Genomic DNA, 20993 nt, shown 5'->3' on the forward strand with positions numbered 1-20993 from the left:
TCTTTAAACTAAGTCTTGGATAAAGAGAGCAAGTGCATACAGTCAAGAGGCATTTCATAAACTACTATATGTGCTGCAAATGTACAGAGGTGTGGAAATTTCTCGATTTTAAGATCCTGCGGATAATGTTGTCGTTTTTCTTCAAACGATCATTACATAAGCCTCAACTGAATTTTGCAGTAATATATTGTTGCACTATTTTCTCTCCTTTCCTTTGATCCCTGTCCTTCACTGACGGTGGAGTTTTTTGTTGTTGTATGAAGTAGCCATATGCAATATTATGAAAAAATATGATAAATTGAGATCCATCAAGAATGGCTGTGCATTTGAAGTAAAGTAAATTGAATTGAATGATGAAGCCAGTGAAAACTCATAGTGGATAGTCTATATGTGTGGTTGTAACTTTGCATATTCATTTCGGTATCCAACATTATAATTGTCATCTGCATTTGTGGTTTGGGTTTTGTAAGGTTGACTTGTACCTTGTTCATTTGTTCCCTTCGCTTGGAAGAAACTGCCATCTTCTCATAGAAGTCAATGATCAACAGTACTGGTGTAATCCATCTGCCGAAAAAGGAAGTCATTTTATAAAATAAATACAAAGAGTGGTGTTATATATGCAAGGAAAGATTAATATGCAAGGCTGTGCAAAACTCACTTTGGTGTCTGGATGTCTTTCTGTTCTTTGGCAGCTTGCAGACAGGGCTGCACAACCTCAAGCAGCTTAATCAGCAAATCAAGAATCCCACTGTTCTCCACCACCCTGGCACCCAACAACTTCAGTTCCTAAAGAAACAGAAACAAACAAATGATTGTTTGGGATGTATGCACATAAACAAAAATGACCAAAAATGATTATACAACAAAAAAGGGGTGCATTCCTGTTACCTCAAATAGCAACGTGAGCAGCAGAATTCTTGTTGCCAGCTTTGAGGCTTGGGGAAGTGTGGCCATCTGTCTGGTCCACTCAGACACAGTCTTTGTGTCACTGGTCGTCAGGGGCTCAGCTGCCTTGATGAGCACGTCTGCTGCCTCCCACACCTACACACAACATGAACACAATCAGGCTGGTACAAGAATGTTGTGCTTTCAAGATTCAAGAGCCCGCTGCCGATGTGTCTTTACCGTTGGGTAAACCCTAATGACAATGACACCGTAACTTGTTCCCATTTACATCTGCATAGATTTTGATGCCGAGCTCCCAGTTTCTTTTGCCAAAGACTGACATTTTTTTTCTATTTGTATTCAACTGTTGCTCAGAGGGACCTTTGTCTCTTTATGCCTTTTCAATTGTCAGTCTGGTTGAACCATTGTACAGCGTTTTCTTCTCTATGCACAAAACATTTTTTGCAAATTTGAACAAAACAACATCTTTGCAAATAACTTTGTACAACAAAAAACAATATAGTCTTCTCAGTCATGTAACTGAAAAATCAAAGGCATGCAAACTGCAATGTAAACCTGCATTTATCGACTGACCTGGTGGACAACCTGGCCGAGGATGAGCTCTCTGTACTCTGGGCCACTCCTCTTTATGGCAGTCATGAGCAGGTCACAGAGTCGGTAGACCGTGTCTGGCAACTCATCCAGAAGATGGAAGCAGCCAGGTAGCATGGAGTCAGTGAAGGTATGCAGCTCCTTTGAGTCTAGCGGCTCAGCCTCCATGAAGCGCTCCAAACAGCGGGCCTCCTCCTCCTCTGCTCGCTCTCTGGCTCTCCTGTCCTCTTCCTCACGTCGACGTGCTGCTTCCTGAAGCACACACAAATGATCTCAGATTATAAGACAAGTTATACATTCATGAGGTTTCATTTAGTAGAATGTCATATTTGTTCCCCATGACAATTGAGTAGTGAGGGTGACGCACCTCAGGAGAGTCAGAGCGCTGCTCCATGCTGACCTCTTGCCCAAGCGACATGGCAATGGCCCTCATCATCTGGTCCTCTTCAGACATAGTCAGGTCCTAGGTGGAACAAGTGGAAAGATTTCAGCTGCCTGAATACATTGCATGAATAAATTGCATGTAAATCTGAAAATGTTACCAACCAATAAAATAATGACTTTTGCTTTTTTTGTTTGTTCGTTTCTGTCTGCTTTGCTTTTTGGACATCAATATATTGATAGATTGATCCATTTGGTCTCACAAAATAGTTTAACTACATAGATTAATCAATTTCCCATAGAATGTGAATACCTTGGTGGGAATGTTTTGAACGTTAATGTTCCATATTTGTGTTTCTTTTTTTAATCCCCATTGTGAAAGGGTTATTATGAATGTCAACAAGTATGGAAGAATGTGTGCGTTTCTGTCTATGTAGACTTACCCTTACTGCTCCACCAAGAAGTGGAGGAGGGTGAGTTAGTAGGTACTCCGTGGCCTGCTCCATGGTGCTGGTGTTCAGTAGAGACTCCATGGCATGCTCTCTTGAGAAACCCATATCCATCAGCTAAAACGCCACACAAAAAGGTGAAGAAGCATTTTTTGAAAGTCAACAGAGATGGTGTTATGAGCAAAGGCCAAATAATGAAGGGGGTGGATTATGAGGCTCAAATGGTGACTGAAGAATGGTTCAAAGACACTTTCTATCATGAATGATGAGGGAAAAAACATTCTTCCACTCACTCATCTTTCCTTCTTTTTTAAAATAATGAGTACAGATGCACCGATTGATCGGATACCGATCAAAACCAGCATTTCTACAGCTGATCGGCAATGCCTGGTGACTGGCCGATCAGTATGATATATTTGTCTGTCACATTAACACACATGTGCTGCTGCCACATGACAGTGTTACGTCAGCACAGAGGGACACAGACAGTAACGTCACAGACAAACACGTAAGACATTAAGACATAATCTCACAATTTGCAACAACTGCAAGTCCAAAATGAGCCATAAACACATTTCAAATGATCAACTAAATCAGACACTTATTTCATTGGAATTAATTCCAATGAAATCCACTCAGTAATTGCAGTGAAGGGCTCATCTCCAGACAGCACAGGGTCTTTCCCTAGCACAGTCCTGAGTATAACGGTACTAACGACTATCGTTAACAGAGATTGCATTGAATCTCATTGTGCATTCAAACTGTCCTCAGTAAAATCAGTATTGGATGAAGATTAATCATAAAGCTATCATGATGTATTCAAGTGCAATCTTTTTTGCAAGGAATTAAGTTATTTGAAAGTGATGTTTTGCTGTTTTAGAAAAAGCCCTATGTGAGGAACAACTGACAAAGAAAAAGAAAATACTGATAAAAGGGACTTGAGTTTTAGACAGCTTTCCCACATACCTGTGTAAGCTGGGCCTGGTTAACCTGGGGCTCACGGCGGGGGGTAGAATTGGTTGAATCATCAGCCGACCCTCCTGCTGGCACTGCTGGTGTTGTTCCAGTTGGTGCCGGTGCCTCTCCACCTGTTGTTGATGCTGGTCCAGGTGCCCCGCTGGGTGCCAAAGAAACAGTGGAGGCTGCCTCCTCATCCGGGCGCACCGTCCCCTCTCTCTCTTTGGCCAGGCGTTCCTGAATTACAGGTTCCCCTCTCAGGATGTGGCAAAGGATGGCCAGCATGGATTCAGCCATCCTGCCTCCATACACTTTCAGCGGCTTTCTATTCCACAGACTGCGGATGCAGTTGAATGCAGCCTTGATAAAAGAGAGACGGTGTTATAATAATAAAGCTCCAACTTTCATCCCTGGGTAGGAAAATGCTAACAAGCAATAAAGCTTATACAAGAATGTGTATGAGGGGCACCGGATAGCTCAGACGGTAGAGTTGGCGCCCCTTTATACCGGGGCTAAGTCCTCACTGACCGGCGGCCCTTTCTGCTATCAACTGCTATTTGGGAATAGTTGAAGACTACTAAAATGCAGCAGTCGTGAATGCCCTACTGCTGTGTCATTTATATTCATACCTGATATTTTAAAAGTTGCAGATGTCATGGAATATTAGTTGCCTGCCGTTTTCTTGTTCTTTTTGACATGGTTTTACAATGCAGAAATGCAACAACAGAACAACAATTTATGAAAAGAGCATGGAGGAATCTTACAGTGTGTCTTTTTTCTCCTGACAACAATGTCCTTGAAAGTTTACCCACGTTAATCTTGAATGCCAGACATAATGTTATCATTGAATTCCAATGTTGAGAAAAACAAACTCACAAGTTTTATAATAAGGCAGTAATAGCCTAATTTGAATCCTATAGCTAGTGGAACTGACCTTCTGGGTGACTATGAGGAATCGAAGGGCACTGAACTGGGGCATGGTGGGTGTGACCCCAGGCATTTTCGCTGGCAGGGAATGAGGCGAGTCCAGCACAGTGCTTGGGTTCACCATCTTCTCCACTAGCATTAGCCAGGCATCCAAGAACTCCCCTGTCCCATCTGGTAGATCAGTATGCTCCAGACCCTCAGACACAGGCACCTTCCCACCCATCGACAGCGCCCAGTTAAATGTCCTGCACACAACCAATAAAACGCTGTTTAACATAGAATTTAAAAAACATGGATATCAGGAAGCACTTTTTAGGATAAAATATCATTCTCGACCATGCATGTGGTGGGACTTACTCAAATAAGGCATCATGACCCCCAGAACAGAAGAACTTCTGCAGCATGAGGTGGTAGGGGTACTTCCTCTCATCAAACAGCATGGGGGATGTGAAGCCCACTGAGCAGATGAAGAAAGTCAGCCTGCCAGACAAAACAAAAGAAAAAAAACAACACTCCATATAAACTCTGTGGACAAAGCACATATCACAGTGGAAGCGGTGGTAGGGGTTGTCTGCACTCACCTAAACCGAGGGGTGGGTGTGTAGGGTGGAGGCTGCCAACTCAGACCTTTGGTGAGGAGCTTTGTCAGGGCAGAGGCAGTGGCCCGGGCTGCAGGTGTAGGGGTAGTGCCTGTGCTTGTGGCATGGTGCGAGCGGCGTTGGCGTACTGGCGAACCAACACACAGCTTCACCAGCAGGCCAAAGAGCTCCGCCAGAGCCCTACCTAATCGAGATGAAGCTGGAAAGACACGAGGAGGTTTGTGAGACAATAATCTCATGTGGATTTAAGGCAAGTTAAGACATTTAGTTTTCAAGAATATATCTGTTAAAACATTAAAAGAAATAAAAACTTCGACTGCGTGTCACAGAAATTATCTCACCAGAGAGTAGTGGTTTGATCTGTTTTATGCGGGTGGCCATAGCTGGGGTAAGTTTGGACTTGGTCTTAGGGTCTGTTGCAGTGGGTTCATCCGTCTCCATGGGAGCCAAGGTGTCCCCATCTAGGCCCATGCCTTCCAACAGTCCACCAGCAGTTGATTCCACAGTCACTGCCTCAGACTCTGCTATACAGAAAGGTAGAGGAGATTTAATTTGTTTAATGGTTCTTCCAGGGACATGGGGTTTTTCGATGAACACAGTTAAATGGTTAAATTACCAGTCTTCTTGGAGCCAGATGATGTGGCTGCGACAGTGCTGCCAGATGGCTTCTCCTCTTTGGGCACCAGTTTCTGCATGTCAGCCTGGCCAAACTCGCATCCTGGCGGCAGGCTGTTGGGCACAGACGAGAGGTGTTACAGGGTTACAGCTAATCAAAAAGTTAAAAAAAGGGGGGTAAAGGATAAGAAATTCACCTGTTAGGTGTGCAAAGGGATAGCAGCACGGTGCTCTCCCAAACCAGAGAGCAGTAGAGCTGACTGAGCTTGTTGAGAACACTCAAGCCCAGTTGCGATCCCCACTGGTTGACTGAGATGGCTCTGATCTCACTCTGTTGAGAAAGAGAACAGAAACATTCAGAGCTGTGGAACCATTCTGAAATGGTCACACATTTGAAGAACCCCCTCCATAGCTTGAAAATCTGTCCATAACCTGTGATCTAATTAGCGACTCGAGCACAACTGTGCACACATCACAGCCGAGGGATGCGAGATATAGATTCGATTCTGGAGTGAAAACTAACTGTGAAGGTCATTTTGTGAAATACAGTGCGAATAAAATGTATTCACCCTTATGCATACATTTTTGCTCACAACACAGATATACAGAGGATGTAATTACAGCTTTTAAACACTGATCAAAAAAAGGACAAAAATTAAAGATAGAACAGGGTGATGGGGTGTCAATTATGTTCGTTAAGAAAATAGATCCATATTTACCTGTCCTACTCTGCAAGTATGGACAAACATGAGGATGTAGGCATGCGCTGCAGTAAGAGCATGTAGCAGTGGTGTGGCACGGGCTGACAACGTTGCGTCTGTGACATGGCCTGCGTTAGCCAGTTCTCTGAGGAGCACAGACCCACCAGGCACCTCAATTGGTCGATGAAGTGGCTCCAGAGATGTCAGGATACAGTCTAGTTGGCACAAGCCCTCCTGGAGAACCTTTGGCTCATGAGAGAGAGTCTAAGGGGGAGAATGGAGTGGGAAATCTTTCAGTCTAATTAAGCAAACAATGTTTATTTTACCTTAAAACGTGTCTTTTGGCTAAATTTGGCACATCACATTCATGTTGATGGGTGTCATTTCTTATAAATAATTTCAATAAAGACAAAAAAAAAATCACAACAGTCTTCTTTCTTTTGTGCTCACCAATATGGACTTGCAGACACCTGCCACAGCCTGGCAGGCAGCAGAGGTGGGGAAGTCTATGGGCAAGTTGGGCAGGCCCAGAATAGAAACCAGAGGTAAAAGCCCCTTCTGGTTGACAAACTCCTGACAGTGGTCGTCTGTGGTGTTGTTGCTTAGAATGGATTCCACAAACTTCATCTAGAAAACATGTGCATCGCAAATCAGTGAATGAACTGAGCTTAATGCGCTTTATAGCATGGAATATTTCACAACATGCCCAAACAATGCTAAAACTGTCCAATAATCCACACTCACCACATTCAGAATATAGTCCATTAGAGGAATGGGTATCCGCTCCTCAGTACCCACCACCCTGCAAGAATCCAAAAATCATAAATATGACTACCAACTTACATATTTGAAACCTTGATTCTGTTGAAGACAGTCAAAGTCTGCAAAAGAGCTGTTTTTTCTATTCTATTGTGTTATGAACTCAGCGTCATACAGTTCAAGTGGCACTGACTGTCTGTTGCTCTCTGGTTCCCCCTGCTGCTGGCTGAATGTGTGGAGGGCTTCCTCTTCCTCTTCATCCTCACTTGAAGCTTCTTCAGCAGCGTGGCTGGAGCGTGCGGGTGGCACCGCCACCGTGCCATCTGCTTTCTGGATAGACGGTTTCTGGCAGATATACTCAGGGGCTCGGCCTAGGTTGCAGATCTCCTCCAGTAACTGTAACATCAGTTTAGCTTTAATTATCCCAAAACCATGAGGTGACACTCAAAAGGTTGCAAGCAAATGAGGTACGCTACCTTAATAATGGCAGTAGTAGCATCAGTCTTCAAAGTGGGTTGGTGTCTCATGAGCTCATCCACAGCACTGCCCAAGTTGGATGCAGTGTCACCTGAAGCCAAACAGAACACGTCATATTCACAGGCAGGTTCTAGAGACAATGATCTGAATAGCACATTAAATACTGCCTAACTCACCCAAGGGGTCTGAACTGCGTCTCCGTCGCATGGCAGGCAGGTAGTCGGGGGACAAAAGCACTTTGAAGAGGCGCTCAAATGGCTGGCACTGAACGAAGGAGTGCAGGCCTCTTGCATTCAGGCACAGGGCGCTGAAAACATTAGGGAGAGAACCCAACACCTCTCGGGTAGCAGGAACCTGGAAGAGAAAAACAATGAAGAACATCCAATGAAATAAAATAAAAACACACACTCCCATGGATGGAAGAGGGTGCAATGATGAGCTAACCCTTTCTGAACATCAATCTGCCCCTTTTAACAGTGCTTGATGACGCTTTTACACCAAACTGGATGACCTGCATTTTTGTCGTCATGTCATTTACACAACATGCCATAATCTCATCCAATGGACCACACAACTGAAAGGTCGTCATACCTTGTTGCTATATTAGCATAGCAATAGAATTTTCGCCAACGAGCCAAAGAAGCTAGCCAAAACTCTTGTGTACTGTTGTTGAATGTAAGGAGCACAGAGGGGAGGGGAGGGGTGTGTGTGTGTGTGTGTGTGTGTGTGTGTGTGTGTGTAGGGGGGTGCTTTTTTCAAATCTTTCAAAATCATAGACCATAGATTTAAGTCTTATAGCTATCTTTGAAATACTTAACAATTTAAAATTGTAAATTCAGTACAAGTGCTTAGACATGGAGAGCAAATGAGACGCATAATACTGAACTGGTGATAACGGTCGGAGACTAGAAAACAAACAAACAAACACACAAGGCAACAGTTCACAACAAAGTGCTTGAAACTCACATCTTTGATGAGTAGGGCATGCAGCATGACATCAGTGAGACCATTATCTTGCAGGGAAGAAAGCAAGGATGGCTCCTGGAACACAAACACCGTCACGACCTCTGTCGCTACAAAACCGAGAGACAAGAGCAGGAGTAGAAAAAGAAAAACAAGAGATCACAATCCAAAACAATAACACATTTTACACGGGATTAATAAGCAAACAGTTTCATTACATGACATTCAAAAAAATGTATCCAGGTGACACTCAAATTTAATATGACATACTGTGTATCTCTGAGGTCAAATGAGAACACTTGTTCAGTCAGAAGAGTACTTAAAAGGGCTTTTTTTGAAAAAAGAAAAGAAACATGAACTCACCTAAGAGGAACAGTGAAGGGCCATAATACTCTGCATTACTGATGATGTGCTTAAGTGAGGTAGGCAACGACCCATCCATTACTTGTGAGAAAAAGAGGGTGCACAAACACTTTAACAACCAACAATCTATTAACCTGTTCAACATGTATAAGAAAGATTAATAGATTAGTACAAGAACCTTGATCTCAAATCTATCGAACAAGTAAGAGAATTGCCAATGACTCACCGTGGCGGATACCATCAGAAAAGGCAGGGTCCTGGATGGCTTTCTTCAAGAAATTTAGCATCGACTTTAACAGAGCTGCCCTCTGGGGTATACACTGCATACCTAGAGAGACAAGAGTGTCATTACAAAGCATCGATAAAATTGTGGGGGTTTTTTTGTGTCTGCTCTTGTGTGTACCTGCACGAGGCGTGTTAGCAGCAGTGGTCGGTGCTCGGTGGTCTGTTTCTTGTCTGGAACCAGAAGATGTGGATGGCCCAGGGCTGCTTTCCATGGCAACTTCTGACACTGAGAATACATAATGTTGGATAATCAACATAGCAGCTGGGTGATTGTTTATAAATTACCAATATTGACAAATAGATTAGACTTTACATTATAACCTTGACTTGTAGGTATTCATTTCTGAAGTTGAGAACATTCCATGGGTCTTAGGAATAGTGACTTACTCTCCATGTCGGTGTCCATGTCCTCAGACTCAACAGTTGCACTAGGCCTCTGGATCTTTGGCTTGATCACAAAAGGGCACTCTTTCCTTGACAGGTCCACCTCATGCTACACAAAGTGGTTGAGAGAATGATTGAGAGAATAATGATTGAGTCCAGATGTTTGGCAGTTCCTGTGACTCTGCAGTTAAAAGCTGCTTTGTCAGGTACGAGAATTGCAAAGTGAATAACCAACCTCTAGCCTGCAGATGAAAATAGAAAGGCCGCTGTGGGACTGAAAGGCAGCCATGTCAAGGTTGGTGATGAGGTCCACGACCCGCACTGCTCGTGTCACAAAGGTGATCTGGTCCTGCTCATCACCCAGGAACTTGATAACCTACAAAGTAAGATAATAAAAAGGACAGACTTAATTAAAAAATAAACTAAAATTGGCAATGACATAATGGTAGGATCAGGCTATACCTTCAGGAGGGCTTCCATCATGCCACAGGACACAAGGGCTTCCCCTCCGGCATCATAGCTCGCCAAGTGGTAGAGGAATGAGAAGAGTGCAGTGGCAAACTGGTGCGGGTAGGGTTCCATAAGAGGATCTGCAAGAGAAATTAAAAGTTAGCAAACTAGCTTACATTTCAATTGTACCATTTTCCTTAAGCATCACACACTGTGGGACAAAAAGTTTCAGCCACATTCTCACCAATCATTGCTTGTATACAGTTGCGCACCAACACAGGCAAGAAGCCATGGTAGGAGGCAGTGCCGGTGCAATCGATGATGTTGGAAAGCTTGGGCGTCCGCTCTAGATGGACAATCGATGTTAAAGTGCGCAAAGATGCTGCCTTGATGTCCTGAAAAACAAAATCAATATAGTATTTCAGAAAACTGAACATGAAGGGGAACTTCATGATACGTCTGCATTGACACTGGAGAATACACACATTCAGATTATCGGAAATATTCTTGGTCTGACAAGGCAGCAAACGATATCTGCTGTCATTTTATTTTACTAATACAGCACTACCACTAGTATGGCCTAATTATTTAGTGTAATGACGTAATGAGCAAGTAGAAAATGCAAAATACTTTCTTACCACAAGCTGTTTGTCTGTAATCTGTAATACATCCACCAGCTCCTCTATCAAGCCATTATACAGAATACTGTTGGCTGACTCTTGGAGTGCATTTGAATACACTGCAAAGAAACAGAAAACATCAGAATTTAAAACTGGAAAGAAAACCCTTTGTCACTTTATCTTAGGAAGAAGGTTTCTACTCACCAAGTATAGAGATGGCATGCAGTCGGGCCTGCACAGCCTGTAACCTCTTCTTGTGATTTGAGAAACCATGGGCCAGTCGAATGTGTGTGAATAGCAAGGTTTGCTTGTCTTTAGGGATGTTGTACATCACCGTTAGTGACTCCATGATCTCAGATGGGCTCTCTGATATCTGAGAACCACAGAACATGTGTAAGATGAAGAACCCAAGGTATTACACCTCAACTCTTAATTACACGACACTAATCGGACTGTACCTTGTCAAGCTGCTCGATGTGAATATAGTGTAGTGTGTTACTACTTGTCTGCTGGTGAAATAAAGAGTTCAGAAAGGTTTAGGAAGAAGTTGGGTCATTAACACAATATTCCACAAATATATTTAATTTGTATTACTTAAATAAATAAATGTCAGTCTTTACCTTCCTCTCTACTTTAACCTCAGGGCCCGGTTCAGCGTAAAACTCAAAGTGCAGCGTGGTTGCACTGGGCGGGTACTTCTGCTCATGTATCACCAGGGGGCAGCATAGTTAGGGAAGACAGTGAAAATAGTGGTTAATTAGTCTCGTTTGACAGCCTTTATTCATTGACATAAAACTAATAGTCCCATGGCTGTAAGTAGTTGATAGAGACTGTTATTAAACATTAATTTGTAAAATACTTACCGTCATAAGCAGATCCCTGCAGCACTCAGCCAGACCAAAGCCATTCTCCTTTCCTCCCCAGCTCTACGGAAGGGAACAAAGAGATTAAACAATACAGCTCTTTCTCTTGAGAGACAGCTGGAATCATGGCAAAAGGAAAACAATGGCATTCACTCGACCTCAGCCAGGTGTTGCAAACGGGCCAGTAGAGGCGTCCTTTTGTCCGAGCCCAGTCTTGTGATGTAGTTGGAGCGCTTACTGAACACATAGAGCAGGTTGAGCACAGACAGGACCACCTGCATGTCACATGACGCTAACAGGGTGGTTAAGTGCTGAAAAACAGGTGGGAGAGATAGATAACAGGGTGTAAGTTAGTGAGCTGCTTTACTTTTTGCACAGTACAGAAAAGCAGAGTCATGGTCCAGATGCACCAGGGTCAAGCCTACCTCTATAGAGCTGTAGAGGTGCCTAGAAAAGCTATACTCAATGAGCAGGGCTGTGAAGTTGAGCACTGCCAAAAGCAGGGCTTTGAGCTGTCCGTTGTCAGGACGGTCACACACCAGCAGCCATGACATATTCTCCACTGTCTGGCCTGCATCACTCAGAATGCCATCAAAGCGGTCCAGTAAATCCACCCAGTGGTACAGCTCACACTGAAAAAGACAAAAAATATATATTTTTCAGCAATCTATGACGTACAGGAAAAATATATAGGGGACTGCGTAGGAATTTGGGATGAATGCAGTCTGAACCAACATAACATTTCCTACAGTAAATCAGATGTGAAATATCATGACTCGCCACAACATTGATAATTATAACTTTTAGTTGGCTTGTTTTTTGTTAGATCATCAAGTGGTTACAGACAATAACTCTTACAGTTGTAACATGTGGCAACGACCGTACAAATAAAACTGTTGAGTCCAGGAGATGTTTAAACATTTCAATCAGTTTATATTCAGGGTGGTGTTGACATTTACCTGACTGCATACCTTTTCATGTCAGCTGCCCATTTTATTATTTACTTTTTAGCTTTTCTGAGGGAGTAGAGGCATTACATGTGAATTCAAAATGCTCCTCCAAACAGGGGAATAGTAATTACCTTCTGAAAAACCAAGGCACCCTGGTGGGCAAGCAGCTCACAAGTACATCTACATTGAACCAGTCATATCTACCCTGTGGTCTTCTAATGTAAAATGTCAGTACAACCAATCACACAGCACAGCTGTTATCATTAACCTATATTTATGTTGATTGTGTCAGCCTACATCGCAGTTTTTAAATGATTTTTAATGATTCGCAGTGCAGCAGCTAGAGATTGGCTGATGGTAACATGTTGTATTGAAGAGTGACAATTAAATCACTATTGCTCATACTCATTCAATTGTGAGACAACACAATGCAGAACTACAACTGAATTCACATTTAGCAGTTGTCATTTACCTGAGCAGAAGGCGACTGAGCCGAAGTTAAATGAGCTGACACTGAGCAGCATAATCAGCTGCGTCTCTAGCCTGCACACATGCCCAGTCATAGCAACAAGAATAAAAACATTCTGTTGCCTCAAACTTTCTTTCTCTTAATCAATCATTTGAAGCTGATAACAGCATGGCCGTTGTAATCATCTTCTAAGTCTGTATATATCTGTTCTATATCACAAGCTTAAAGTTATGCAGCATGAGAGGGACTAGTGGCGATCATGTAACAATGAGCCACAATTAAAATGACTATTTCATACATGTTCCATTAAGCTGTATTATGCAGGTTTGGGCAGACAACGTTGTGATCAGCCAGGCTGCATGCCGGTTGCGTGTGCTGGGGCTTTGGCTGTTTTTTATTGTTCAGATGTGTTTCATTGAGGGTACTGGTGTCTACGAAAACAATCATGAATTGCTAATGTGGACGTTTTCATGAAAGCAGCATTTAAAAAATTAGACCGGTTATTGTAGACATAGTCTTAGATGTTTCCCAGTGCCTATTAAATTCCTGGAATACGCCCGTTATGTCTGTGATATTCTACACAATCATTGACCGGCGGGATACAGTTATGAAGTTATGACAGCTTTCCCAAAGAAAAGACAGGGAGCTGCCTTTCCCCCTCGTCCTTGGGGCTTACCTTGCCAATATTCCAGGTCTTGATGTGCTGCAGTTCAACCAGCAGTTGCTCATCACTGCAAGCCTTAAGCTTCTCTATTAGTATCCTACAGTCAGCCGGCTGTTGGTTCAAAAGAAGCACAAAATGGTCAGTGGTGAGTACATGGACCACCCATGTCTCTTTTCTGCTATTATACTATAACACACAGAAGCGATGCAGTGACAGGCCCAGACATTGTAATTTGCATTTCTTCTGTGAAATCAAAGTAGGGGGAACCCATGTCCTCATGTACAGGTATTTTTGTCCCAATTATGAGCAGGCCCAAACTATGATAACCTCTGCCCTAAATTGAGATGCGTCACTGCACTTAAATGATTGGCCCAACAACGTCAACAATCCAACAAGCAGTTCTGATTAAGCATACTGGCAGCTTAACAGATAGAAGTGTTAAGCTTGATTTATGCTTGCTGCATTCACAAGGTTCTTGAGTGTCCACACAGCCCAAGTAACATCACACCAGACAGGGCCTGTCATGGGGGATCCGTGCAGCAGGTTTTTACCTATCCTTGACCATCCAACTTTTTCTAACCACGTGGACATGGATGGGTGAAGAAAATTGAGAACTTTGAGAATGTCGGAGAAGATCCAAACGTTTCCACATCAAAATTACATGTTAGTTCATGTCCGTGACCACCTTTGAGGAAAGTATAACCACGGCTTTAGTTTTGGTATCAGTTCTCCTCTAACATAATCTCAGAGGTGTAAGTGCTTTGTTACTACTAGGGATAAATCGTTTAACCACCAAGAACATTTTGGACCTATTACGCATGCAGGTCTATATGTTCATTTATGTCTACATGTTAACCAATTGAGCTGTCCAGACAGGACACACCACAGCAAGTCCTTTGGCGCCGAGTAACAGCACCGACCATCACAACTGGACACATACACACGGGCGCACTATGGTGAGCTCCTTGACAGCAAGCCTGGTGTGTGGAACGGGGTATGCGCACGGTTTACACGGCGTCACACAGCTTGCCATAGTGCGCCCGGCATCATGGAGCATTTGGATGCGTCTCCAGCTGTGTCATACCAAGAGCAGATAAAGGAGTGAAATTGAAAGCAGACGAGTACAGAAAAATGTTCAATTCAGAATTGATGCATCACCTGAATTGCTCTTATGAGCAACCTTTAGAGAGATGCCCGTTGAGTATTTAGAGCAAATACTTTAGTGCAGGTTAAGATTATCAGCTGGCCTTTCAGGTGGTTCTCTTAACCTCAAAATGTGGCAATAAATTTCAGCAAAGCCAACAGAAAATAAGAGACATTCACAACACAAACAATATATAAACTTGATGCGGCAAAGCTTGTCGAGTATAGGGAGCAAGAAATGTGCCTCTGTCAATTTGTTTTGCTTGTTGAACAATGTTGGTTAACAGTTAATGGGTGTCGGGCAATCAAAAGCAAAATTAAGCAAAACACAGCCTTACCTCCAACACAGCATACTACATATTTTTCTACTTCTACACTGTTATATACACAATCACTTTGGCTGTGCACCCATTATGGGCTCTGATCACATTTGATCATAGCAAAGCTTAGCTTGGGAATCCCAAATGTTTGAAAATTATAGTGTGGTAAGGAATAGCCAAACAGCAAACATGAAGCATACTCACAGCTTCCGTAGGAGTTTTCTTTAACTTGCTTCTGTCGACCTTCATTGTCGATAATCTATTTGTTGCTCCTGTTGAGAAATGTCAATGTGCATCAGAAAACACCACGTGATGGTTAATTTTTGTTCGTTACTTACACTATTTATAAATAAGCCAAATATTGCACTTAAAACATCCAAGTATACTCAAATCAATTTAACATTCAGATACAGAGTTAATAATTCTAGACATTTATACAATTTGAAATGTACTTACAGAAAATAATTTGGCAATACCCACTTAACAGCATGTTCCAGTCACGTTATCTGCAAAACAATGTTAAAAGATGAAACTAGCTACAGTGTCCCACATACCACATCAAAGACATGTACACTAGGTGCATCAATTTCAAGAAAGGACAGGGTGTCTTTTTCCACATGATGCCTCACAATGAATTCTTACAAAGCACTCAACTAATAAGCAAGGGCAGTGGATTTTTGGTATTTCACTTTAATAAATCAGTGGCAGCTCACAAATGCCTGAGCACAATAATTGGATTCAATTTTATAACTACACAAAATTTGTTTCAAGTTACCCAGCCAGGTTTGACCATCACAAAGCAGACTGAGGCAGATAATTAGCTAGTGGCTAACTAGCGACATACGACACAAAGTTAATTAAATCAGACTGGGCCCTATTTAATCGAACATTTGTCTAACATTTCTTGTACTTGGGATTTAATCGATATCCAAAAAATAGGTGTAGGCTGCTTTCCCATCATCAACTTCACGCCGACAGGTTTAAGTTACAGCTACCGAGCTAACAAGCTAACGTCACCCTTGCTAACAGCATAATGTTATTTACCTATTGTTAACAAGTCACTGCACACATGTTGGACCGCAGTTATTAGGCACAAACGACACTGCTTTGCTTTGTGACTGGGTAGCAAAACGTCTGAAGAAAACCAGACATTGCAACGCTCAACATACCAAAGAAATCGATCAGTAACGATTGCTAAGGATTTGAAGATAGCCCCTCACCAGCTAACTGTAAGCTGCCGGTAACGTTAGCAAACGATACTCTTTGAAACACTTTAAAGCATTTGAATACCACCGGCCCATATAAAAGTCATCCAAGTCACCGACGAAGCATGCGTGTAATCTACGGCAAACATATGAAGCGTAGCTACCCAGAAATTACGCACAGTTACCAATTTATCTCAGAGCTGTCATTTCACGTCTCACAAATTCACCATGCTGTCCCGTCCTGACTCCTGACTAATTTAGGTCGGGGCTGCACAGGCCGTAAAAGAAGCCCGCACTTCCCACTCCTGCACCATCCCCGCTTCAAGTGAAAACGAAACTGTAAACACCACTCGATGACCAGCAACATTAAGACGATTGTGTGTCAAGTACGTGTGACCAAGTAACATTACTTTGTTAAGGCTCTTACCCTGGTTCCTCGGCTAGACAGTCGCAGCACGCGCTAGCTAGCAAGCTAGCTACCGTTGGTTGAATAGCACGCAGAAACGTATAATAACTCGCTGAATCATTGTCGGACGGGTCTAACGTGACACTGCGAGTTTTGTTTTCCGTTTTCTTTCAGGCAAATTGACTACTGGCTACAGACTCGGTAAATAATTGTGATAATCCCTCCGGTGAATTATTTTTCAGAGTATCCGCGCTTGTTTCCATAGCACATAGGCAGTAGCTGTTGGCACAGTCATCATGACTCTGGGTAGTGTGCAAAAAGTGAATAACGTTCCGGGAGGGAATGAGTAGCCACTGTTTATCGATGCAGTGCATGTTAATATAAGTCAATTCGCCTTAATATTTTATGCTGTCCTGAACATTTAAAATCAATACAGTTCTCCAACTGACAACATGCACAGCAATCGACCAGAATAACGATGATTATGCATACATACACCATACAATTATTTTCATCGAAATCTATCAGGTGCAGTACTGTCAAACTCAAGTGATAAACATGCAACCGATTGTGAACAGTGAACTAAAATACTTGGATACTAAAACAAAATGCATCAACACAGTTGCAGTATTTGTAACGTACAAGTAATGCCCACATTTTAAGATTAGATTTACTAAACCAGGAGTACATTTGGTTATGACTCAATCAGCTATTAATAAAGCAAAGGAATTCAGGATCCTAGTTTTATGCCAGCTGATAAAATATAATTAATGACAGCACTGATTAAATTTAATGTTGAATATTCTTCAGTTGGTTTGGTAGATGTTACCCTAAAATATTATTTTAGATGTTACCCTAAAATATTATATTAAAATATTATGTTAGGGTAACAAGAAACAGTAATCAAGTGCTTGTCATTCTCCTTTAGCCAGCCATTTTGACATGTCATTGCAGGGTAAACACAGGTTTTATAAATAACATTCATTTAGTCTCTGTTCAATTTAGGTTGGCCAGGGTCCTGATATTGTGCATGCGATTTCATAAAAGCAATATTTTAAAGCTATTGAATGTATGACAGTGTTAAGAAAATTAAAATAAAAAAAACACACAAATGCACAATATTGAAATCTGCCTGTTTTCCAGTTTTGCATGTTGACATTTTTTTTTTTTTTTTTTTAAAGGAGCAGTTTCATTTGGTGAACCATATAACTCATATTGCCTCTAAATATAGAAGAAAATACATATACAAAATTGTGTGATATTTGTTTTGCAAGTAGTGTTATAATTACTTTACAATAAGATGGACTTGTTGCATTTTGTTCCAACAAATGTACTTATTGTTGGTCACTTTGGATAAAGGCGTCTGCTATATGCCTTAAATAAAATGTAAAATGTAAGATGGTGGTTATAAATAGTGACCTAGCATTATTATTACTGCTGTAAAACCCATCAAATTGCAAGGCACAATTTTCAAAACAGTGCAGTATATCATGTGATAACTATATTCACACTTTGTGTTGAAGGTTGAAAAATGTAAAACATGGTGGTATCTCAATTATTATATATTAAGGAATAGGGTAATCATTTCAAATAGGCCATATTTAATCAAGACTAATGCATCAATCAATGAAACTCAGTAGCACACATTGCCTACACATTGTGTAGGGTTTGGTCTGTTCCATAACATAATTTATTTCAAAATATTTCCAATCTTGTTTTAGGATGCCTTCTTTTAAATGATGCACCAACTTAAATTTGTTTTTTTTAAACAGGGGATTCTTCTTCTGGCAATCTTATGTTTTTATCCTATAATTTTTATATACATGTTCATTTGTATTCATGTTCAGAATGAGCTGAACACTTGGCCTGTGGTGTGTTGCTACTTGCACCTTGCCTGAGAACCACTCATAAGAATGACTTCACACTCGACACTGTGCTTCCTTGGTTCCTCAGCAATACACCTGCCATGACATAGTTCCATCACACACCCAAGTCGTGGCTACTCACAAGCAGAATCAAAAGGTGACTGAACTCTGGTTCATGGGGGAAGAAAAGCGCAGTGGCAGACTTTACCGGTAGGCAAACTGTCAAGGACCCCTAATCATTATATATTTATTGTGTAGAAATGAAAAATATGAATTATAGAACTATTGTACAGCAAAATAACACTAGTACTTAATGTGTACAATTTTAGGAGGGAAAAATAATGCCTTTCACTCTTCACATGAAGTACAAATTTGAATGCAGAAATTAGTGTTACTATTAATTACAGGTTAAAATCTAAAGCAAGATCATATCTGCCTGAGATGCATAAATCACGAAGTCTGCACCTGAACATGGCTGTAATTCACGGTCAAATACATTGGTGAAATACACAAAGCAGAAGTAATTTCGAAATAGGCATATTAGATGCTTGTTTTGATATAACCACTGCGGTTATAAAGCAGAGCAGTGATCTAATTAGCGGAGGTAACGTTTTTAGTTTCTTTAGTAAGTATCAAGTCATCCCCCTGGGGAAATACAGTCTTACTCGTGGGGGGAAATACACCCAAGTCGCAGCTTACTTAGGTCACAACAGTGAAATATATTCTGGTTCGATTCTGATGGCTGTTGCCTATTGGCTCGTGTTGATTCCAGAGAAGTGAGGAAGACTTTGGTTGTAAAATTAACTGCAGTCATTGAGTCACAGTCTGCCCGCTTTTGAAGCCATGGTCTGTCTCAAAGCGCTGGTTGCCCGTTTATTTAAAGTTTATTAATATTGAACGTATCACTTGTCTAAATTGTACCAAGTTAACAAAACCACTCCCTTGGGTGTCCAGCAATACACTCCCTTCACAAGTGTGAAGTAGATTGGATGAGCGGTACTTGCTATATGCAAATGACATACAGGCAGACCACGATTCCTTGCTTAATGGTACTCACAAAATCTCTGGATTATCATGAGGAATGATTTGATACCACGCCTTTAATATCATAAACATTGTTCAATGATAATAGATGTGTTTTTTGTAAAAAGAAACATATTTTCTTTGTTACTCTGAGATATCAAGTATTACATCCAAAAATGCCCTACTGGGTAGCCTGTAGTCGTGGTGGGGTTTTCCACTTTGCTGTGAAGCATATTGATGGCAAATCAGTGTATTCCTTATGTATTCATGTGTTTCACCAGAACAGATAGAGTTCATATAGTAAATTAGTTAGCAGTACATACCAGATTCTGCTTTGGTTCAAAAACTCCACCATTCTCATCCTTGGCTTGCTTTGCAGATTCTTGTAACTATCTGAAAACACAAACATTCAAATCAGACATTAAAGAAAAATTCACGCAGCTTGATCACTGGCAAAACATATTTACAGACAGTGGGAAGCAGAGTTCTATTAAAACCACAAAATGTTGTGTCTTGTGGTGGTTACATACTGATGTTGAAATTAAAAGCTGAAACTGTATTACATCCATTTCTTTCTCTGCCATTGACACATTTGAATCCCAACACAGACTTGCTTTTGCTATACCAGTGCACACCAATAAAACATATTGTCTGCAAGTCTCATTATAAATAACTGACAAATGTAAGCAGTGCTTCATTTGACACAAAATGCATTCGCAACCCATGTAGTATGACTGCATCAAATGAACTAAGGTGACCAGAATTTGGGTTACATTCACATTCATTTGTGACAAAACATTTGCAGGCCCACTTATCAGCTTCCTGAGCTTTAAAAGTCCTGTGTCCAGAAGATCAACATTAGAGTACCAGCTACAAGGAATGGTATGAATACATACACATGTTTACAGAATAAATCACTAGAGTAGTCAACATTTTTGCAAGTCTGCTCCTCTTGTTGTCATGTCATATGATCACTTATTGAGAGTATGACAAAGATCAAAGGGGATGCGGACAGAGTGACTTTATTGAGTCTACATTCAAATAATTGTGTCTCTGTTCACTGAGAGGCATCACTACTTGCTTTCAACGACATTAAATGTGTTGTGTGTGCTGTAAGCCTATTTGACAGTGCGACCCTTCCTATATGACTTAATTCAACGTACAATACCTCCCTGAATAATTAACGTCACATCCACAAATAATGACACCACATACTAGTCAGATCATCTGCATCAGAAAATTCGGTTACAATAACAGCCGTGGATGGTACCATAGTGTGAGTACCATTAACGTTACCACACTCCATAACTCGTTTATCGCTCCTCAATTAGCTAGGTTAGCTGGGACCGTAAAATCAACTCTCAATTTTTGCCAATAACACTGAGGTACCTAGTTACTCATCCGTTGGCGGTTATGGACAAGTCAATGGTGGCGCTAGCGTTAGCAAAGTTAAAAGCTAGTTAGGTGACGTTAGCTAGGTTCACTAGCAGTCCAAGCTAACGCTAGTTACTCCGGCTCCAATTCAGGACTGACGGCTAACGTTAGCAGATTACGAAAAGTCAGATCTGCAAACTGACACACATTTTAGATCTTACCGGTTATTTTTTATCATCATTCCCGAGGATAGGGAGTAGTCACTGAAGGAGGATATCGCTTTG

The 20993-nt window shown here is 41.5% G+C and overlaps 2 protein-coding genes across 2 annotated transcripts in view; one reads left to right on the forward strand and one right to left on the reverse strand.

The window, feature by feature from the left end:
* Positions 1–20993, forward strand: part of ribc1 (RIB43A domain with coiled-coils 1) — a 119351-nt gene that overhangs the window by 74267 nt on the left and 24091 nt on the right. The window lies entirely within an intron of this gene.
* The window catches only part of huwe1 (HECT, UBA and WWE domain containing E3 ubiquitin protein ligase 1), a 43427-nt gene that overhangs the window by 22030 nt on the left and 404 nt on the right, over positions 1–20993 (reverse strand). The window contains exons 2-39 of the mRNA XM_084014403.1: positions 19659–19728; positions 15293–15342; positions 15041–15108; positions 13386–13484; positions 11716–11922; positions 11449–11601; positions 11291–11353; positions 11048–11125; positions 10886–10936; positions 10632–10800; positions 10446–10546; positions 10052–10202; positions 9820–9947; positions 9593–9733; positions 9361–9466; positions 9092–9199; positions 8915–9016; positions 8689–8769; positions 8329–8435; positions 7539–7716; positions 7362–7453; positions 7061–7281; positions 6871–6928; positions 6577–6753; positions 6145–6390; positions 5623–5756; positions 5427–5539; positions 5152–5334; positions 4793–5009; positions 4569–4691; positions 4219–4456; positions 3294–3644; positions 2322–2444; positions 1865–1960; positions 1480–1749; positions 889–1041; positions 659–786; positions 483–564 (exon numbers count right to left, since the gene is read on the reverse strand). Of these exons, the coding sequence (XP_083870529.1) occupies positions 483–564; positions 659–786; positions 889–1041; positions 1480–1749; positions 1865–1960; positions 2322–2444; positions 3294–3644; positions 4219–4456; positions 4569–4691; positions 4793–5009; positions 5152–5334; positions 5427–5539; positions 5623–5756; positions 6145–6390; positions 6577–6753; positions 6871–6928; positions 7061–7281; positions 7362–7453; positions 7539–7716; positions 8329–8435; positions 8689–8769; positions 8915–9016; positions 9092–9199; positions 9361–9466; positions 9593–9733; positions 9820–9947; positions 10052–10202; positions 10446–10546; positions 10632–10800; positions 10886–10936; positions 11048–11125; positions 11291–11353; positions 11449–11601; positions 11716–11922; positions 13386–13484; positions 15041–15085 (5073 nt within the window). The 5' untranslated portion in view covers positions 15086–15108; positions 15293–15342; positions 19659–19728. The remainder of the gene's footprint in view (positions 1–482; positions 565–658; positions 787–888; positions 1042–1479; positions 1750–1864; positions 1961–2321; positions 2445–3293; positions 3645–4218; positions 4457–4568; positions 4692–4792; positions 5010–5151; positions 5335–5426; positions 5540–5622; positions 5757–6144; positions 6391–6576; positions 6754–6870; positions 6929–7060; positions 7282–7361; positions 7454–7538; positions 7717–8328; positions 8436–8688; positions 8770–8914; positions 9017–9091; positions 9200–9360; positions 9467–9592; positions 9734–9819; positions 9948–10051; positions 10203–10445; positions 10547–10631; positions 10801–10885; positions 10937–11047; positions 11126–11290; positions 11354–11448; positions 11602–11715; positions 11923–13385; positions 13485–15040; positions 15109–15292; positions 15343–19658; positions 19729–20993) is intronic.

Source organism: Eutrigla gurnardus, assembly GCF_963514095.1.
Source record: "Eutrigla gurnardus genome assembly, chromosome: 8".
In the NCBI taxonomy this organism is placed as follows: domain Eukaryota; kingdom Metazoa; phylum Chordata; class Actinopteri; order Perciformes; family Triglidae; genus Eutrigla; species Eutrigla gurnardus.